The sequence below is a fragment of the Miniopterus natalensis genome, chromosome 9 (assembly GCF_054644295.1).
Source record: "Miniopterus natalensis isolate mMinNat1 chromosome 9, mMinNat1.hap1, whole genome shotgun sequence".
In the NCBI taxonomy this organism is placed as follows: Eukaryota; Metazoa; Chordata; class Mammalia; order Chiroptera; family Miniopteridae; genus Miniopterus; species Miniopterus natalensis.
The window spans coordinates 2,555,535-2,570,000 of NC_142089.1; the positions used below are offsets into that span (position 1 = coordinate 2,555,535).

The window sequence follows — 14,466 nt, forward strand, 5'->3', positions numbered from 1 at the left end:
CCTGGGGCATAGACGGGGATGAGTGACCCCCCAGGACAGGGAAAGGGAGCGTGGACTCCGAAATGCCATCGGGGTAGCAGGACGGGTGGGCTCCATACCGCTCCACCCGCCGAGGAGGAGGCTGGGGCTCCCCCTGGAGCCGGGGGCAGGCGAAGGGGGCTCACAGGTAGGTCCAGCTGGGGACAGTCGCCCTCTCCCTTCCCCTGCTCTCAGCGTTCTGCCATCTCCCACCCCGTCCGGGTGCCCAGCCATGGCCAGACCACCCGCCCCGGGCTCCGTGATTGTCCCCGACTGGCACGAAAGCGCCGAGGGCAAGGAGTACCTGGCCTGCATCCTGCGCAAGAACCGCCGGCGGGTGTTTGGTGAGTACCCCGCCCCCCCCAAGCCTGTCACCTGCCAATGCTTAGCCAGAACAGTGTCACCTGTCACTCCCTGGGGGAGCAGAGAAGCAGGGCAGGGAGGGCCTGTGGCACTGCACTTCTCAGCCTTGGGACCCCCCTGTGTATCCTGGGGACCCCCACCCCAACATCTCCTTAGAGCTAATTCCATCATCAGAGCCAGGATCATGGAAACAGGCAAAGCCCTGCCAGGAACCACTGTCACCAGAGACGCTGTTGACTGAGCCGGTGCCCTGTGCACCGTGCCTGGTTCCAGGCCCCCTGCTGGGTGCTTCTGCGCATCTTCCAGAGTCGGGAAGCCTAGTGAGGAGACACAGCCTCTTTCCTATCCAGCTGTCTCCGGGATAAGACACTCGAGCTCCGCAGGGTGAAGCAGCTCCCCCAGGCCGGGCAGGGCTGGGCTGACAGGCCAGCAGCAGGGCCTGGCCTCGGCTGTGAGCCCAGCTCTGCCCAGGAGAGGCAAAGCCCAGGAAGCTTAAAACCAGAGGACGAGAGGGCAGCCCACACCTTAAGACTTTGAGGTCCTGTGCCTACAGATGTATCATAATTTTAGACTTTTTTGTGCAAGTTTTAAATTAAAAACACTCATAGCCCTGGCCAGCGTGGCGCAGTTGGTTGGAGTGTTGTCCCGTACACCAAAAGGTGGTGGGTTCAATCCCCAATTAGGGCATGTATGGGAGGCAGCCGATCAATGTTCCTTTCTCACACTGAGTTTCTCTCTCTCTCCCCCTTTCCTCTCTCTAAAATTAAAAAATAAATTATAAAATCTTGGTATGTTAACTCTAAGGAGTTTATAGTAATTGAAAATGCTTCTGCTGATATTTCTCTACGGAGGAAAGAATTATGAAACACCTTTCTTTTACATGTGAGAAATGTAGAACATGTCATAATATGAATAAAACCATCTCATGCATCAAACCTAAAAAAATAAGCTGGTGTTTCCCGGCCGGAGTGGCTCAGTGGTTGAGCATCGACGCATGAACCTGGAGGTCACAGTTCGATTTCATCAGGGCACGTGCCTCAGTTTCCGGCTCGATCCCCAGTCGGGAGCGTGCAGGAGGCAGCCAATCAGTGATCCTCTTTCATCATTAAGGTTTCTATCTCTCCCTTCCTCTCTGTCAGATCAATAAAAATAAAATAAATAAATAAAGTAAAAATTAAAAAATATTTCTTTTAAAAAAATTAAGTCGGTTTGGCCTTGGCCCAGCTCCCAGAGCACAGGGTTCTCAGCAGAGCCTCTCACCAGGGACGCTGCATGTGTCCCAGGCCTTGGTAATGAGTACAGAGAACCGCGGGCGGTTGACCCTGAAAAACCCCTTAAAGATGAGGTTGCCCCATCCAGGGTCTGGTGGGGCAAGACTCTCGACAACCTGACCCCACAGGGCTCCCTTCTTGCCCTAGGGCTGCTCGAGCGACCAGTGCTTCCCCCCGCTGTGGCCGTTGACACGGCCAGCTACAAGATCTTCGTGTCCGGGAAGAGTGGTGTGGGCAAGACGGCGCTGGTGGCCAAGCTCGCCGGCCTGGAGGTGCCCGTGGTGCACCACGAGACCACTGGTGAGCCCGTCCTTGGAGGCCTTCCTGGGGTGGAGGCTGTCCCCGGACCACACTGTCTGGGGTTTGAACCAGCCCCACGGTTTCCTCTGCAGCCTGGGAAGGCCACCTCACCTCTGAGCCCACACCGGCTCCTCCCCCAACAGGAAAAATAGTGTCAATCCCATGGGGTTGTGGGGAGGGTGGTACTAGAGAGAGTGGTGGTAACAGGCCCAGCACTGAGCTGGCAGAAGGTGGGTGCTCAGGAAACACCAACCTCCTTTCCTGTTCCCTTCCACTGGATGCTGATTGGCCATCATGTGGCAACATTCTCCAGTGTTGTCCTGGGACCTTTGGGTTCCTTGCACACATATGAGTGAAACGTCATTGTCACGGCTGGGGTTAGGGCTCCCTGGTAGACAAGGCTCCTTCGCCGGGTCGGTGTCCCTCATCAGACCGAGAATTCTCCCAGGCCGGGGGCTGTGCCTTCCCCATCAGGCTCACACCCCCGGGGACAGGGCCGCGCTCTCCGTATTTTCCCTGGCCCCGCTCCGCCTCTGCCCTCCCATGCTAAGTGGCCGCCCGCCTCCGCAGGCATTCAGACCACCGTGGTGTTCTGGCCGGCCAAGCTGCAGGTCAGCGGCCGCGTCGTCATGTTCCGCTTCGAGTTCTGGGACTGCGGGGAGTCTGCGCTCAGAAAGTTCGACCACATGCTGCCGGTGAGCAGGCGGAGGGGGGGCCTGGGTGGGTCCCAGGCTCTGGTGGTCTGAGGTAGGCCTCTGAGTCCAGGGGTCTGAGCCCAGCCTGCCTGGTTTGCAGGAGCCAGAACTGGGCTTGAATGGGCTGAGGGTGCTGCCCCGGCTGGGGGGGCTCTGAGCTGGCGTTGGGGACGGGATCCCAGCCTGAGCTCTGCCCTGGGCCCAGCCCCTCGCTGCTCTGGGCCTGTCTCCCAGTCTGTGAAAGGAGGGATTGTGCGGAGACTTCCCAGGGCCCTGCAGCCAACGGGAGGGCCCTGGTCCCATGGCCCGGCCCCGAGTCTGCCCCTTCATCCCCAGGCCTGCGAGGAGAAGACAGACGCCTTCCTCTTTCTCTTCTCCTTCACCGACCGCGCCTCCTTCGAGGACCTCCCTGCCCAGCTGACCCGCATAGCAGGCCAGGCTCCCGGTGTCGTCAGGATGGTCATTGGCTCCAAATATCCTTTGGGTAGCCCCCAGGACTGACGTGGACCCTGCCTCTGCCCGGCCGTGGGGTCCAGCCCCGTGGGCTTTATCTTATAGGCCGCAGCAGGGCCTCCCCCGGACCCTGGGGTGGGGCTCCAGGGAGGAGGGAGAGGCTGGGTTTGGGGGGTACTTAGCAGAGGCGCCCAACTGGGCTCCTTAACCCTCCCCCAGGTTTGACCAGTACATGCACACGGACGTGCCTGAGCGTGACCTCACAGCCTTCCGGCAGGCCCATGAGCTACCCCTCCTGCGGGTAAAGAGTGTGCCCGGGCGGCGGCTGGCAGATGGGCGCACGCTGGATGGGCGGGCCGGGCTGGCCGACGTTGCCCACGTGCTCAATGGCCTGGCGGAGCAGCTGTGGCACCAGGACCAGGTGGCAGCAGGAGTGCTTCCCGACCCCACAGAGGACACCCCTGGCTGACATGAGTGGGCACCTATGGTCGTTACTCTTTACCCTCGGGTGACCCAGAGCAGGGGACAGTACCCAGGACCTAGGTCTGGGGCAGGAATGTTGACTTCATCCTGAGGACTGTCAGGGAGGAAGGTGGCCTGTGAAGACTCTTCCCCAGCAGCACTTCCCTGCAGAACTCATGGCATGAGGTGGGGGTCCAGGGTTTTGTGAGCAGTGGTTTGAGGGCCCTGGCCTTCTCCCTTGGTCCTGGGGGCCCAGGCTCTGGAAGCTGAAGAACTAGCATGGTCAGGGCCCCAAGACTCAAGCATCTCCCCAAACCTCCTGCTGTCCCTCCCCTTCTGAAGCATATAGGGAAGGCAACTGGGGAGTCAGGGGTCTCAGCTGGGCCCTGGACTCCAAGTGACTTCAATCAAGGGCCCGTATGACAGGGTGGGGCAAAAGTAGGTTTACAGTTGTTCCTATGGAAAATAAGGCAATAATTAATAAATAGTAGTACAAGAATAAACTGTGTTTCGAATACTCTTGCCCCACCCTGTCGTTGAGGAAATACCATCTGCTGCACCAGAAAACCCTGACAGCTCAGTGGCTTAACTCTGTACAAGGTTTTTTCTTGTTTATGTCTCACCTCGGGTGGAGGCGAAGGTGGCTGAGGGGTCTCGGCTCCATGCAGTCATCCAGAGACCCAGGCTCTGAGATCTTCAACACCGGGCTTCCCAGTTTGCCCTGGGGCATCACCATCCAGTGGGCAGACCAATGAGCGCAAGCCAGAGGTCATCCGGAGGTTTCTGTGGACCTGGCCACCTTCCTTTGACCAATCCTTAGTCATGTGATCAACATGGAGCTGCAGGGGAGGCTGGGAAATGTTGTCCACCTGTGTGTCCAGGAGGCGAGACCCTGGCTCTGCAGTGGTGGTGGTGAAGCTGCCAGGCCAGCCTGTGGGAATCAGCATCCCAGGGAGTGAGTTGCCTGTTGGCAGCTCTGCCCTGTGGGAAGCCAGCAAGGACAGGAGCAGGAAGGTGAGTGAACTTGCCCCCACCAGCCAGAGACACTGGTGAATACAGGCTGGGGGGGGGGTGGTACTGAGGAGGGGGCCTTTATGCTTTCTGACAGTCCCTTATGATACCTTATCTGGCTCCATAGATTGACCCTTCCCTGAGGCCTGGCCTCAGTCTGACCCAGCTGGCAGGGCCCCGGGGGTCTAGGTATAGTGATCCCAAAGCGAGCTGGCCCTTGGAGCCCCCTGTTGAGAAGTCCGCACTGCAGCTCTGTACACGCACACTCACACACGTGACCATGTGTGCACCCAAGCCAGCACCGTCCTAAAATGGCACATACAGGAGGCTCATGCATACCCCCTGCTCACTCCTGAGCGCTTGCCATGTCTGTCTACCTTGGGCCCTGCCCACAGGCTTGTCAACCCTTCCAGGCCTAGAGGAATGGCCAGCATCTTCTTACCACCAGCTCACAGCTGGGTCCTGAGCTTTCCAACACCCTAGAGAAGAAATGTCCCTGGCAGGACCCCAGGACTCTCAGAGGCACAGCCTGCAGGCTATAGACCTTCTCCTGCGGCCTCCAGCTCTGCATCTGAGCCGCTGGCCTTCAGCCTGCTCCCTCCATTCTTAGCTCCAGCTGACTTCACCCCACCAGGGCCCCAGCAAACTGGAGGGTGGGAATGGGACCTGGTAAGGGTGGGCTCTGGGCCTGAATACAACCCTCCAGCTCCAGGCACCTGTGTTGTGAGTACCAGCTACCCCACATCCCAGCCACTTATCTCTGGGCTTAAAACTCCCCCAGAAAGGAAGCCTCCAAACCCTTCTTGGGTACCAGCTCTGCCGAGAGCCAGGTTATTTTGGAAAGTAACCCAGATCTTCCCCAGGGCAGGGCAGGGCAGGGCAGGCCAGACTGGTCCCGGTTAGCACGGCTCCAGGAGGTGGGGTCGCCCAGCTTCACCCCAAGTCAAGGGTGAGCAATCCCCTTTGCCATCTCCTTGGGAAAGAACAAAGCAGGGAGGAAAGTGGGGCTGGGGACTTGGAGCCTGGCCACCCAGCAACCCAGTTTGGTCACCACGGCACCTCCAGTATCCAGGGCATAGCAGTGTGCAGTCAGCAGTCCCTGAGCGAACTTACCTGTTATTCACTCACCCACCCACCCGCGCACCCACCCATCCTCTAGTCCATCACCCACGCTTTCATTTGCTCCGCCACCAGCTGTGTGCCCATCTACCTCGGTGTGTGCAACCCAGCCTGCCCTGCCCGGGGGGCGGGGCGCGGAGGGGGCGGGGCCTGTCTGGAGGGGCGGGGCCCAGCCGGGAGGGCAGAAAGCTGAGTCTGGGGGCGCTCTAGCGGGAGGGGCTGGAGAGCCGGGAGTGGGATCGAGAGCCTGGCAGGACGGGGTGCCCTCCGAGGCGCAGGTACGAGCCCTTTCGCGCAGGGGAGCCGGCTGCGCGTCTGGGCTTCATCATCACCTGCGAGGCAGGGCCAGCGTCCGACAGACCTGGGTTCAAGTCCAGACTCCGCCGCGCGCTGGCTGGAAATGGGCTGCATCACCCAACAGGATCTATTTCCGAGGATCGTCGGGAAGAGCCAGTGTCCAGCGCTCGCACCTGGTAGTGCGCAGGGAGCCAGGATCACTGCCTCTGGCACTAGGACCCCCTGGCGGCGGACCCGGAGCCAGGGAGGAGGCGCGTTCCGGCCGGCTGGGCTCCGGACCCGCTTTCTCCAGCCCCGCCCCTGGGAGTCCCAGGGTTAAGGGTGCTACTTGCATCTCTGTGTCTTTGGGCGAAGGACAGCTTGTTTATGCTTCGGTTTCCTCCCTCGTAAAACAGGAGCAGGCAGAGTACTTACCGCCCAGGGTTGTGGCGAGGATTAAATGAATGAACCGCCGGAAAGCCCCCGGAACGGGGTCTTGCACTTCGTAGGGGCTCGCGAACTAGGGCTGCTGAGGGGAGCACCCTCCCTGGCTCCCCTTCTCCCCGGCACGTGGAGTTCTTGCTGCGCCCCCCGCCTGGCTCCGCGCGCGGTGCCGGCCGCCCGCGCTACGGGATGCGGCGCGACTGCCGCTCTGGGTCAGGGGCCCGGCGGGCTTGGCCCTGCCCTGGCCACGCCTCCTGGCCCCACCCATATGGCCAAGGCCCTCTGGTCCCGCCCCTCTGGACATGCCCCTATGGTCCCACACCTTTGGCCGCACCCCTGGTCACGCCCACTGGTCCCACCCACATGACCACGCCCCGGTCCCGCCCCTCTGACCTTCCCTATGGCCACGCCCCTGTGGCCCCACCCCCTTGTGGCCACGCCCCTCTTCCCGCCCCAGGCCTTAGGTCCGCTTTTCCTCCCCGCCTCTGGTTTGTCTTCGCCTAGAGGGAGGATTGGCGGGATTACCTCTAATTACCTGATAGGCCTGCCCTTCGCCAGGCCCCGCCCCCACCACGTCTCGTTTACATATCCTCCGCCCCCGCCCCCACCACGCCTCGTTTACATATCCCCCGCCCCCACCACGCCTCGTTTACATATTCCCCGCCCCCACCACGCCTCGTTTACATATCCCCCGCCCCCGGGTCTCCTCCGCTCCGCCGGGGGGCAGCCTGCTCGGCTGGACCGAGTCGTGCGCTCTGCTGGATGCCGCAGCAGCTCTGGCCCCAGCGCCCAGGATGCAGGAGCGAGGGAGGCGGGACCGCGCCTCCAGGACCCTGGGTCCCCAGGATGCGGCTTTGATTAGGGTTCTCTGCTTCCCGCTAGGGGCCTGGGCAGGACCTTGGCCAGCGTCCTCAAGGTCACCCCGAGGCTGAGGTGAGAGGCTTGGAGCTCTCCGAAGACCCCCCCAGTCCTGCTCTGCCTCCCTCTCCCTGCCCCCGTCTCCTGCCCTGTGCGCGATGCTGGCAGTAAACCCCTCTGCGCCCCAGCTCGGCCCTCTCCCCGGACGCCTGGTCCCTATCCCGTGTGCGGTGTCTCCCCATTATGTGACGATGCTCTGGGTGGCCAAGGGGGGCATGAGGGAGTGGAGGGACCTAATTAATCACTTTGAACGGAGTGACCACCAGTTGGTAGCGGGAGAGTTCCCTGGGGCCTGGGCGCTGGCCTCCTGCCCTGTATGTTCATCGAGGCCTGAAGTGTACAAACCATAATTGAAAGATTTAGTTCGGTCAGCTGAGGTCACCTCCCGCTAGACTTTCAAACACTTCTCAGCAGACCTTTCCTGAGCCTGGTGAGGCAGCACGGGGCAGTGGTTAAGGGCACAGGTTGGTAGACAGACCTGGGTTTGAATATTTGTTCCGACTATTATTAGCTGTGTGACCTTGAGCAAGTTGTTTAACCCCTAGAGCCTCAATTCCATGAGGGACAGGGACTTCAGAGAGCTCATGAGAGACTGAAATGGGGCCATGCCCACTGCAACCTGTAGAGGCCCCGTGTGCTCATCTAAAAGGTGGGAGCTGCGGGCCGGCGTGGCTAGTGGTTGAGCATCAACCTAGGATCCAGGAGATAGAGGTTTAATTCCTGGTCAGGGCACTTGCCCGGGGTTACTGGCTTGATCCCCAGTCGGGGGCCTGTGAGAGGCAGCCAATCAATGATTCTCATCATTGATGTTTCTCTCTCTCTCTCTCCCTCTTCCTTCCTTTCTCTGAAATCAATAAAAACATATTTTTAAAAAATAAAAATAAATAAAATGAAATAAAAAGTGGGAGCTGCAACAGTATCCCACACAATGCCTGGCACACAGTGAGTGTACAGTGAGAGCTATTAGCAACACGAATATTCATATTTATGTACATGTTCATGTTAATACTCAGTGCCTGGCCATTACCCAGTGCTCAGGTAAACGGCGGGTGGTATTAGGGAGAAAGCAGCTTCCCTTGCATGGGCTTGGTAAGACTGCATGCCAGGCACAGCATGGACCCTCCTGACCTGGTACTGGTTCTGCTCAGTGGGTTTATAGAGGGCTCATTGGGTGTGGTGGAGTCTGGGAAGGCTTCCTGGTGGAGGAGGCCGTTAGGGATGGTGAGACAGGACATTCATGAGGAGCAGTGATGCTGGAAGGGCTGGCCAGGATGATGCCTCCCAACCATAACGATCAGTGCTCCCATTTTATAGAGACTGTCGCCGTCTCCAAGAGGGTCAGCACCCTGAGGAGTTCTCAGGGTCCCTGAGGAGTCCAAGGCTGAGAGGTTCCCTGCGAAGGTCCCAGGATGCTCCCAAGCCCCAAGGAAACTCCTGAGCACATCTCACGTTGGGGAAGCTCTAGGAGAGGGTGAGCTGTCCGCTGGGAGGAAAAGCCGTGCCTCCCCATCTTTAGGACGCGGTCTGGGGTCCTTCAGAGCCTCTCCGGGGCATAGGACTCCCATTGTTCCAGCCCCCCTCTTGTACCCCAGACTGGCCAAACCGGTTCTGGGGAAGGGGGGCGGGGAGCAGGCACGTTGAGACAGCCGCCTGCCCGCCTGCGAGGTTCCCTCCGCCTTCACCTCCCCCCTCCCTGCCCCACACAATACCCAGGAGCTTGCATTGCCCAGGCTCAGGGGCCATGCTGACATCGCCCCCTGAGGACCTGGCTGCAACCCCAGAGCCCCCGGGGTGGCCTGGAGCCCTGGACGGTGCTGGAGGCTGGACGGAGCTCCCTGGCTGAGGTAGGGCCCCGCCCGGCTGCCAGCAGCCCCATGCTTCTCCCTCCGCCTTCCAGAGCGGGTCCTTTGTGCTGCCCGGCTGGCCTCTGGTCCTGGCCTGCACTCACTCATGGCCTTCTGGGGCTCCACAGCCTGCTGGGCCTGGGTCCCCTTTCCAGCCATGACCTTCCACTTGGCTTTGTCCCTTTAAGGGCTGACGGGCCCTAGCAGGGTCCCTACTTCTCTGGGCAACGGGGAAAGGGCACCAGGAAAGGGACAGGGAAGAGCTGGGCACCGGAGGCCAGAGGTGTGTCCAGGGACTCCCTCTGCCAGCCTTGCCAAGTGGATCCTTGTCCCTGTGATGAGCAGTGCCCGCTGGATGGGCCCTTGGCCCCTGCCCATCCTTCTTGGCCTGCAGTTACCAGATGACACAGGTTTCCTAGACAAGGCAGCCAGGGGGGGCCTTCGGGATTAATTTACAGATGGGGACACTGAGACCCAGGGGCAGGCTGTGACTTGCCTAAGGCCACACAGCTTGTCCATGTACACACTGGGTCTTGTCCCCCGTGGGTCCCAGAATGACTTTGGCCTAGTGGGCGCTCGAGTGTCCTGTGACCATGTCTTGGGTAGGTAAGGTCCCTGCTCGCTCGGCCAGCTCTCTTGAGGTTCTGTCCTTTCTAACAGAGATGAGCTCCCCACAATAAAGACACAGCCCCGCCCTCCTTGGTCCCCAGCACTGAGGGTGACTGGGCCACATCCCTGGGAGGTCACAGGGCCGCAGCCCAGCTAGATGGGTCTTTCCCGTTGCCCCTCGGCCTGGCCCTGGCTTCCCCCCCACCCAAGAGGCCTCCACCCCCTCTCCCCCTAGAAAGCTTCCCACCACCGTCGACCTTCACCCTGCCTTCTCCCCTGAGGCTGTAGGAGGGGGTGTTCCTGCCTCAAGGGCTCCATGTTTTGCTCATTTATCTCTGCAACTGACAGGGGTGGGAGGTTCCTCCCTGCCCTTCAGGGGCTTCCAGAACCCCAATGGAGAAAACCTCCCAGAACACAGGGAAGCGGGGGCGTGGGTGTGTTCCCGCATGTGTGTAGTCTAGCATGTGTGCTCCCACACGTGTGTTCTTACATGTGCATGTTCCCGCACATTTGTGTTCTGACATGTGTTCTTGCACGTGTGTTCTGGCATGTGTGTTCTCACACATGTATGTTCTCTCAAGCGTGTATTCTGGCACGTGTGCCCACAGAAGCAAGTGGGACTTCTGTGTTGAGGACTTGTGGTTCCTGGAGAGAAAGAGACCCTTCTGGTGGGCAGCGGTCCCATGTCTCTTGCCAGATGCCTCTACAAAGTAGAGGATGTCTAGCCCTCACTGCCTCAGTTTCCCATCTGTGTGATGGCCCAAGCCACCCCCGTGACTGGAGAAAGACTAATAACAAAACTCAGAAGAATGACTATGGAGGATAAAGCTCCCACTGTTACCCTTAATTCTATTTGCGATCTGAAGTTGGCATCACCAGATGAGGAAACTGAAAGACTTGCTTAGATGGACAGAGGTTTAGGACACAAGCTAAAGCCCAGCCAGTGTGGTTGAGCATCGACCCATGAACCAGATCACAGTTTGATTCCTGGTCAGGGCACATGCAGGGTTGCAGGCTGGACCCCCAGTAGGGGGCATGCTGCAAGCAGCCAATCGATGTTTCTCTCTCATCGATGTTTCTCTCTCTCTCCCTCTCCCTTCCTCTTCCTCTCTCTCTCTCTAAAAACAACAACAGCAACAAACAAAAGAACATAAAAAAGATACTAGCTAAAGCTGTCCCTGCGGAGGACAGTAACTGTCCCTTAGGAGCAGTCACCCCCACCCCCACCCAGGCAGGGGTGAAGAGAGCAGGGAGAGAGTCAAGGGGTCATCAGAGAGAGTGGGGCCCAGTCGCAGATCCAGCTGTCGCCCCTGGGTCCTCTCCTCTGTCCCTCTCTCCCAGAGTCACTGACACTGTCACTGTTTCCAGGCCAAGGCTATCTTCCTATCTATGCATCCTGGGTCCCTAGATATTTCAGCCAGAACAGCTAGCTCTCACTTCCTCCAGGAAGCCTTCCTGGAATGCCCAGGCCGAGCTGAGCCCAGCACCCCGCTCTGGTGGTCCCTCTGGCTCTGCTCTTGCCAGTCTGGACTGTAACTGTTTTTGGTTTTGGCTCCCCTGCTGGACTGGCAACCCTTCAGGGCACGAAATGTTCATCTGTCTGTCTCTGGGTTTTTCTGGGCTCCACATCTGTCTCTGAGGATGTGGTCTGTCTGAAATCTTCAGTGTCTCTGTCTCTGTCCCTGTCTCTGTGTCCCTGAATGTCGCGGCGTCTGGGATTCCTGGTGTTCAGCATTTCGGGTCTCGGTCTCTAGGTTGCTGTCCATTTCTCCAGGTCTCTGTCTCTGCCTTGGTCTCCCGGGCCTCCTGGCCCTGCCAGGCTGGGCACTGCCCTTTTGGCCTGAGGGGCCTCTGGGGTGGGGGTCTTTGCTGCCCCGCCTGCCCACAGCGAGGCCAGCCTAGGGGAGGCCCCCGCCCAGCCGCTCCCTGCTCCCTCCCTCCCTCCCGCTTGCCTCACCACAGGGTTTGATGAATCAAACTCTTTGTCTGGGTGGGATCTCCCCCGGCCAGCTGGGCAGAGAGAGGGCTTCCCCGGCCGGAGCAGCCGAGCACCAGCGACGGGCCTCTGCTGGAGAGGTGAGGGGCTGGCGGAGGGCAAGGGCGCGGGGGCTTGGGCTCCTGCATCGTCAGGCCCGCCCCGAGGCCCCAGCGGCCTCCCTGGGGTGACTTCCTAAATAGAGAGGACCCGCTCAGTTTGGCCTGATCCCGGGGCTGGGAGCCGGGGTGGGGGAGAAACCCTTCTCACCCCAAGCTGGGGGGCTGGGACACCTCCCTGTCCTCCTGGGAGGGCCCAGCCTGCTCTGCATGGTGGCGCGCCTGCCAGTCTGTGACCCTCCCAGCCAGCTTGGCATGGGCGTGGGCACCACTCGGCGCGGAAGGCAGCAGCTCTGGGCATGGGGCACGGGACGGGAGGTTGGGTAACAGCAACGCCAGGACTTCCCGGGCCTGTGTTTATGCCCGCGCCCTGGCTCGGGCACGGGATGGCACGGGAGCATGAGAAAGCCTGAGTGGGCGTGTGAATCACGGACGGAGCAGTGTGTGTGAAAACACGTAGTTGTGTAAAAAAAGGTGCGTGCAGGTGTGAGCCCGTGGAAGTGAGAGGTGTGAGTGTACCTGTGAACGTGTGTGCATCGGTGTGTGTACTGGGAGCAAACGTGTGTGGGTGTGCCTGACACACGCCTGGGTTTGTGTGACAGGGCGTGTACCTGTACAGCTGACTGTCGGTGACAGGGAGGAAACGCACAAGGTGGCTGAAAGCCTGGGTGAGAGTCCTGGCTCCACCATTCAGCAAATAACCTCGGTGCCTCGCTTTCCTCACCTGTAGGATGGGGACAACTCGGGGTTGTTGTGAGGATTAAATGAGATAATATGTATGAAGCCCCTGGCCTATCACTCATTAGATGCCATGTGAGTATCAGCGATTCCTGTGATTGGTGCGTGAGTGTGCGGGTACAAATGTGGGCCCACATGTCCTCATAAGGGCTGTCCGGGCCTCCAGGACATGGTGGCTTACTGGCCAGCCCACTGTCCTGTGTCCTACTCTGATACCTTCTCCCCTGCAGGCCCAGGTGAGTGGCAGAGCAGAGGAGGAATGGACTGTGGGCCACCCGCCACCCTGCAGCCCCACCTGGCTGGGCCGGCTGGTGCTGCCCGCCACCCAGTAGCTGTGTGCCAGCAGGAGAGCCTGTCCTTTGTGGAGCTGCCCACCCTGCAGCCCCCAAGCCCTGTGTGTCTGGATCTCTTCCCTGTCACCCCAGAGGAGCTGCAGGCTCCGGGCAGCCGCTGGTCCCTGGGGACCCCTGCTCCTCTCCAAGGGCTGCTATGGCCACCATCCCCAGGAGTCCCAGACGCCGAGATCTCTGCCAGTGCGGGGATGCGGCCCAGCAGGGCAGGCAGCTGGCCACACTGCCCTAGTGCCCAGCCCCCAGCTCTGGAGGGAACCTGGAGTCCCCAGCACTCACAGCCGCAGCGCCGGGCCAGCCATGGCTCGGAGAAGAAGTCAGCCTGTGAGTGACTCCGGGTGAGGTGGTGATGGGCCAGGGGGGTGGATAGGGGGTAGGTTGGGTGGCTAAATTTTTAGGACCCTTAAGCCCCAGAGTTTCCCAAACAGGCGGGACAAGTGGTAGATTTTAGCGATGGGCAACTGGAGCTCAGGGAAGGTGAGTGACTTGTCCAACGTCACACAGCAAGTGGATGGCTGTCCTGGGCTCTCTGGCCCTTTGCCCACTGCAGTCAGGCACTGCACCCTCTCTGCCCCTCTTGTTGATTTCATTTCTCTGGGGACCAGATACAGCAAACACGTTGCCCTTTCATTTGGGTTTGTTGCCTGGATGCTCAGGGCCCCAGGGCAGCAGCAGAGAGGAGGTGGGGAGAGACCCGGGGGAGGGGATGCCAGCCTTTGCTCTCACCCCACCTGCAGGGCGCAAGATGCGGGTGTATCAGAGTGAAGAGGCCCCTGGCAGCCCCGAGGCCCACGCTGTCTTCCTCGAGCCTGGCCAGGTGGCAGAGCAGTCCCTGAGCCCTGAGGAGCCTAGGCCGCTAGAGCTGTCTGGACCCACCCGGGGGGGCCTGGAGGGGCCTGAGCGGAGGCGTTTCTCAGCCTCTGAGCTGATGACCCGGCTGCACTCTTCCCTGCGCCTTGGGCGGAATTCTGCGGCCAGAGCACTGACCCAAGGGTCAGGCACCGGAGCAGCCCGGGAAGGTACCTGCTCCTCCCCTGGGGCCTAAGAGCAGCCCCTGAGCCCGATGCGGGGTGGAGCAAGGCTCACGCACTGGACACCTGAGGCTGGGTGCTGGTCAGCTGGAGTGTGGCGCCTCGCTGCCCAGGGCCACTCTCTCGGGGCCACTCACCCTCCACTATCGCCTTCTCCAGGGAGAGCATCTGGAAGGGAGTCGCGCAGTGTGGAGACGAGGGTGGACGTTGTGGCGATGGCAGCCCCTGTGGACCCAAGTGGGGGCCATGGCAGCTGGCCTGAGTCCAGGTAGCACCTCTTGCTTCAGGATAGGGTCTGAGGGGGAGGGAGGTGCAAGCAAAGAGGAGCCCTGACATCCTCTCTGTCCTAGGCTGGAGTCGCAGGAAGAGCCGGCTCTGAGTTCCAGAAGCGCCAGTGAGCGACGACAGTCACGGTTTCTCCTTAACTGTACGTGGGAGGGCGTGATGGAGGAAGGGGCTGGGAGTTTGGG

The 14,466-nt window shown here is 60.3% G+C and overlaps 1 protein-coding gene and 1 long non-coding RNA gene across 4 annotated transcripts in view; both read left to right on the forward strand.

The window, feature by feature from the left end:
* Positions 1-220: 220 nt before the first annotated feature.
* LOC107541919 (ciliogenesis and planar polarity effector 2) overlaps positions 221-14,466 on the forward strand; it is a 21,782-nt gene continuing 7,536 nt past the window's right edge. The window contains exons 1-6 of one of the 3 annotated variants that reach the window (XM_087820079.1): positions 221-362; positions 1,800-1,952; positions 12,846-13,289; positions 13,703-13,984; positions 14,156-14,264; positions 14,347-14,423. In XM_087820079.1, the coding sequence (XP_087676205.1) occupies positions 251-362; positions 1,800-1,952; positions 12,846-13,289; positions 13,703-13,984; positions 14,156-14,264; positions 14,347-14,423 (1,177 nt within the window). In that variant the 5' untranslated portion in view covers positions 221-250. Of the gene's footprint in view, positions 363-1,799; positions 1,953-2,522; positions 2,648-2,983; positions 3,121-3,319; positions 4,066-12,727; positions 13,290-13,702; positions 13,985-14,155; positions 14,265-14,346; positions 14,424-14,466 lie in introns of those variants that run through there. The other 2 variants (XM_016219097.2, XM_087820080.1) reach the window with 2 other exon arrangements.
* Positions 7,303-8,717, forward strand: LOC107541913 (uncharacterized). The gene is made up of 3 exons (XR_001603655.2): positions 7,303-7,345; positions 7,876-7,979; positions 8,645-8,717. It is a non-coding gene; the product is annotated as an uncharacterized LOC107541913 (long non-coding RNA).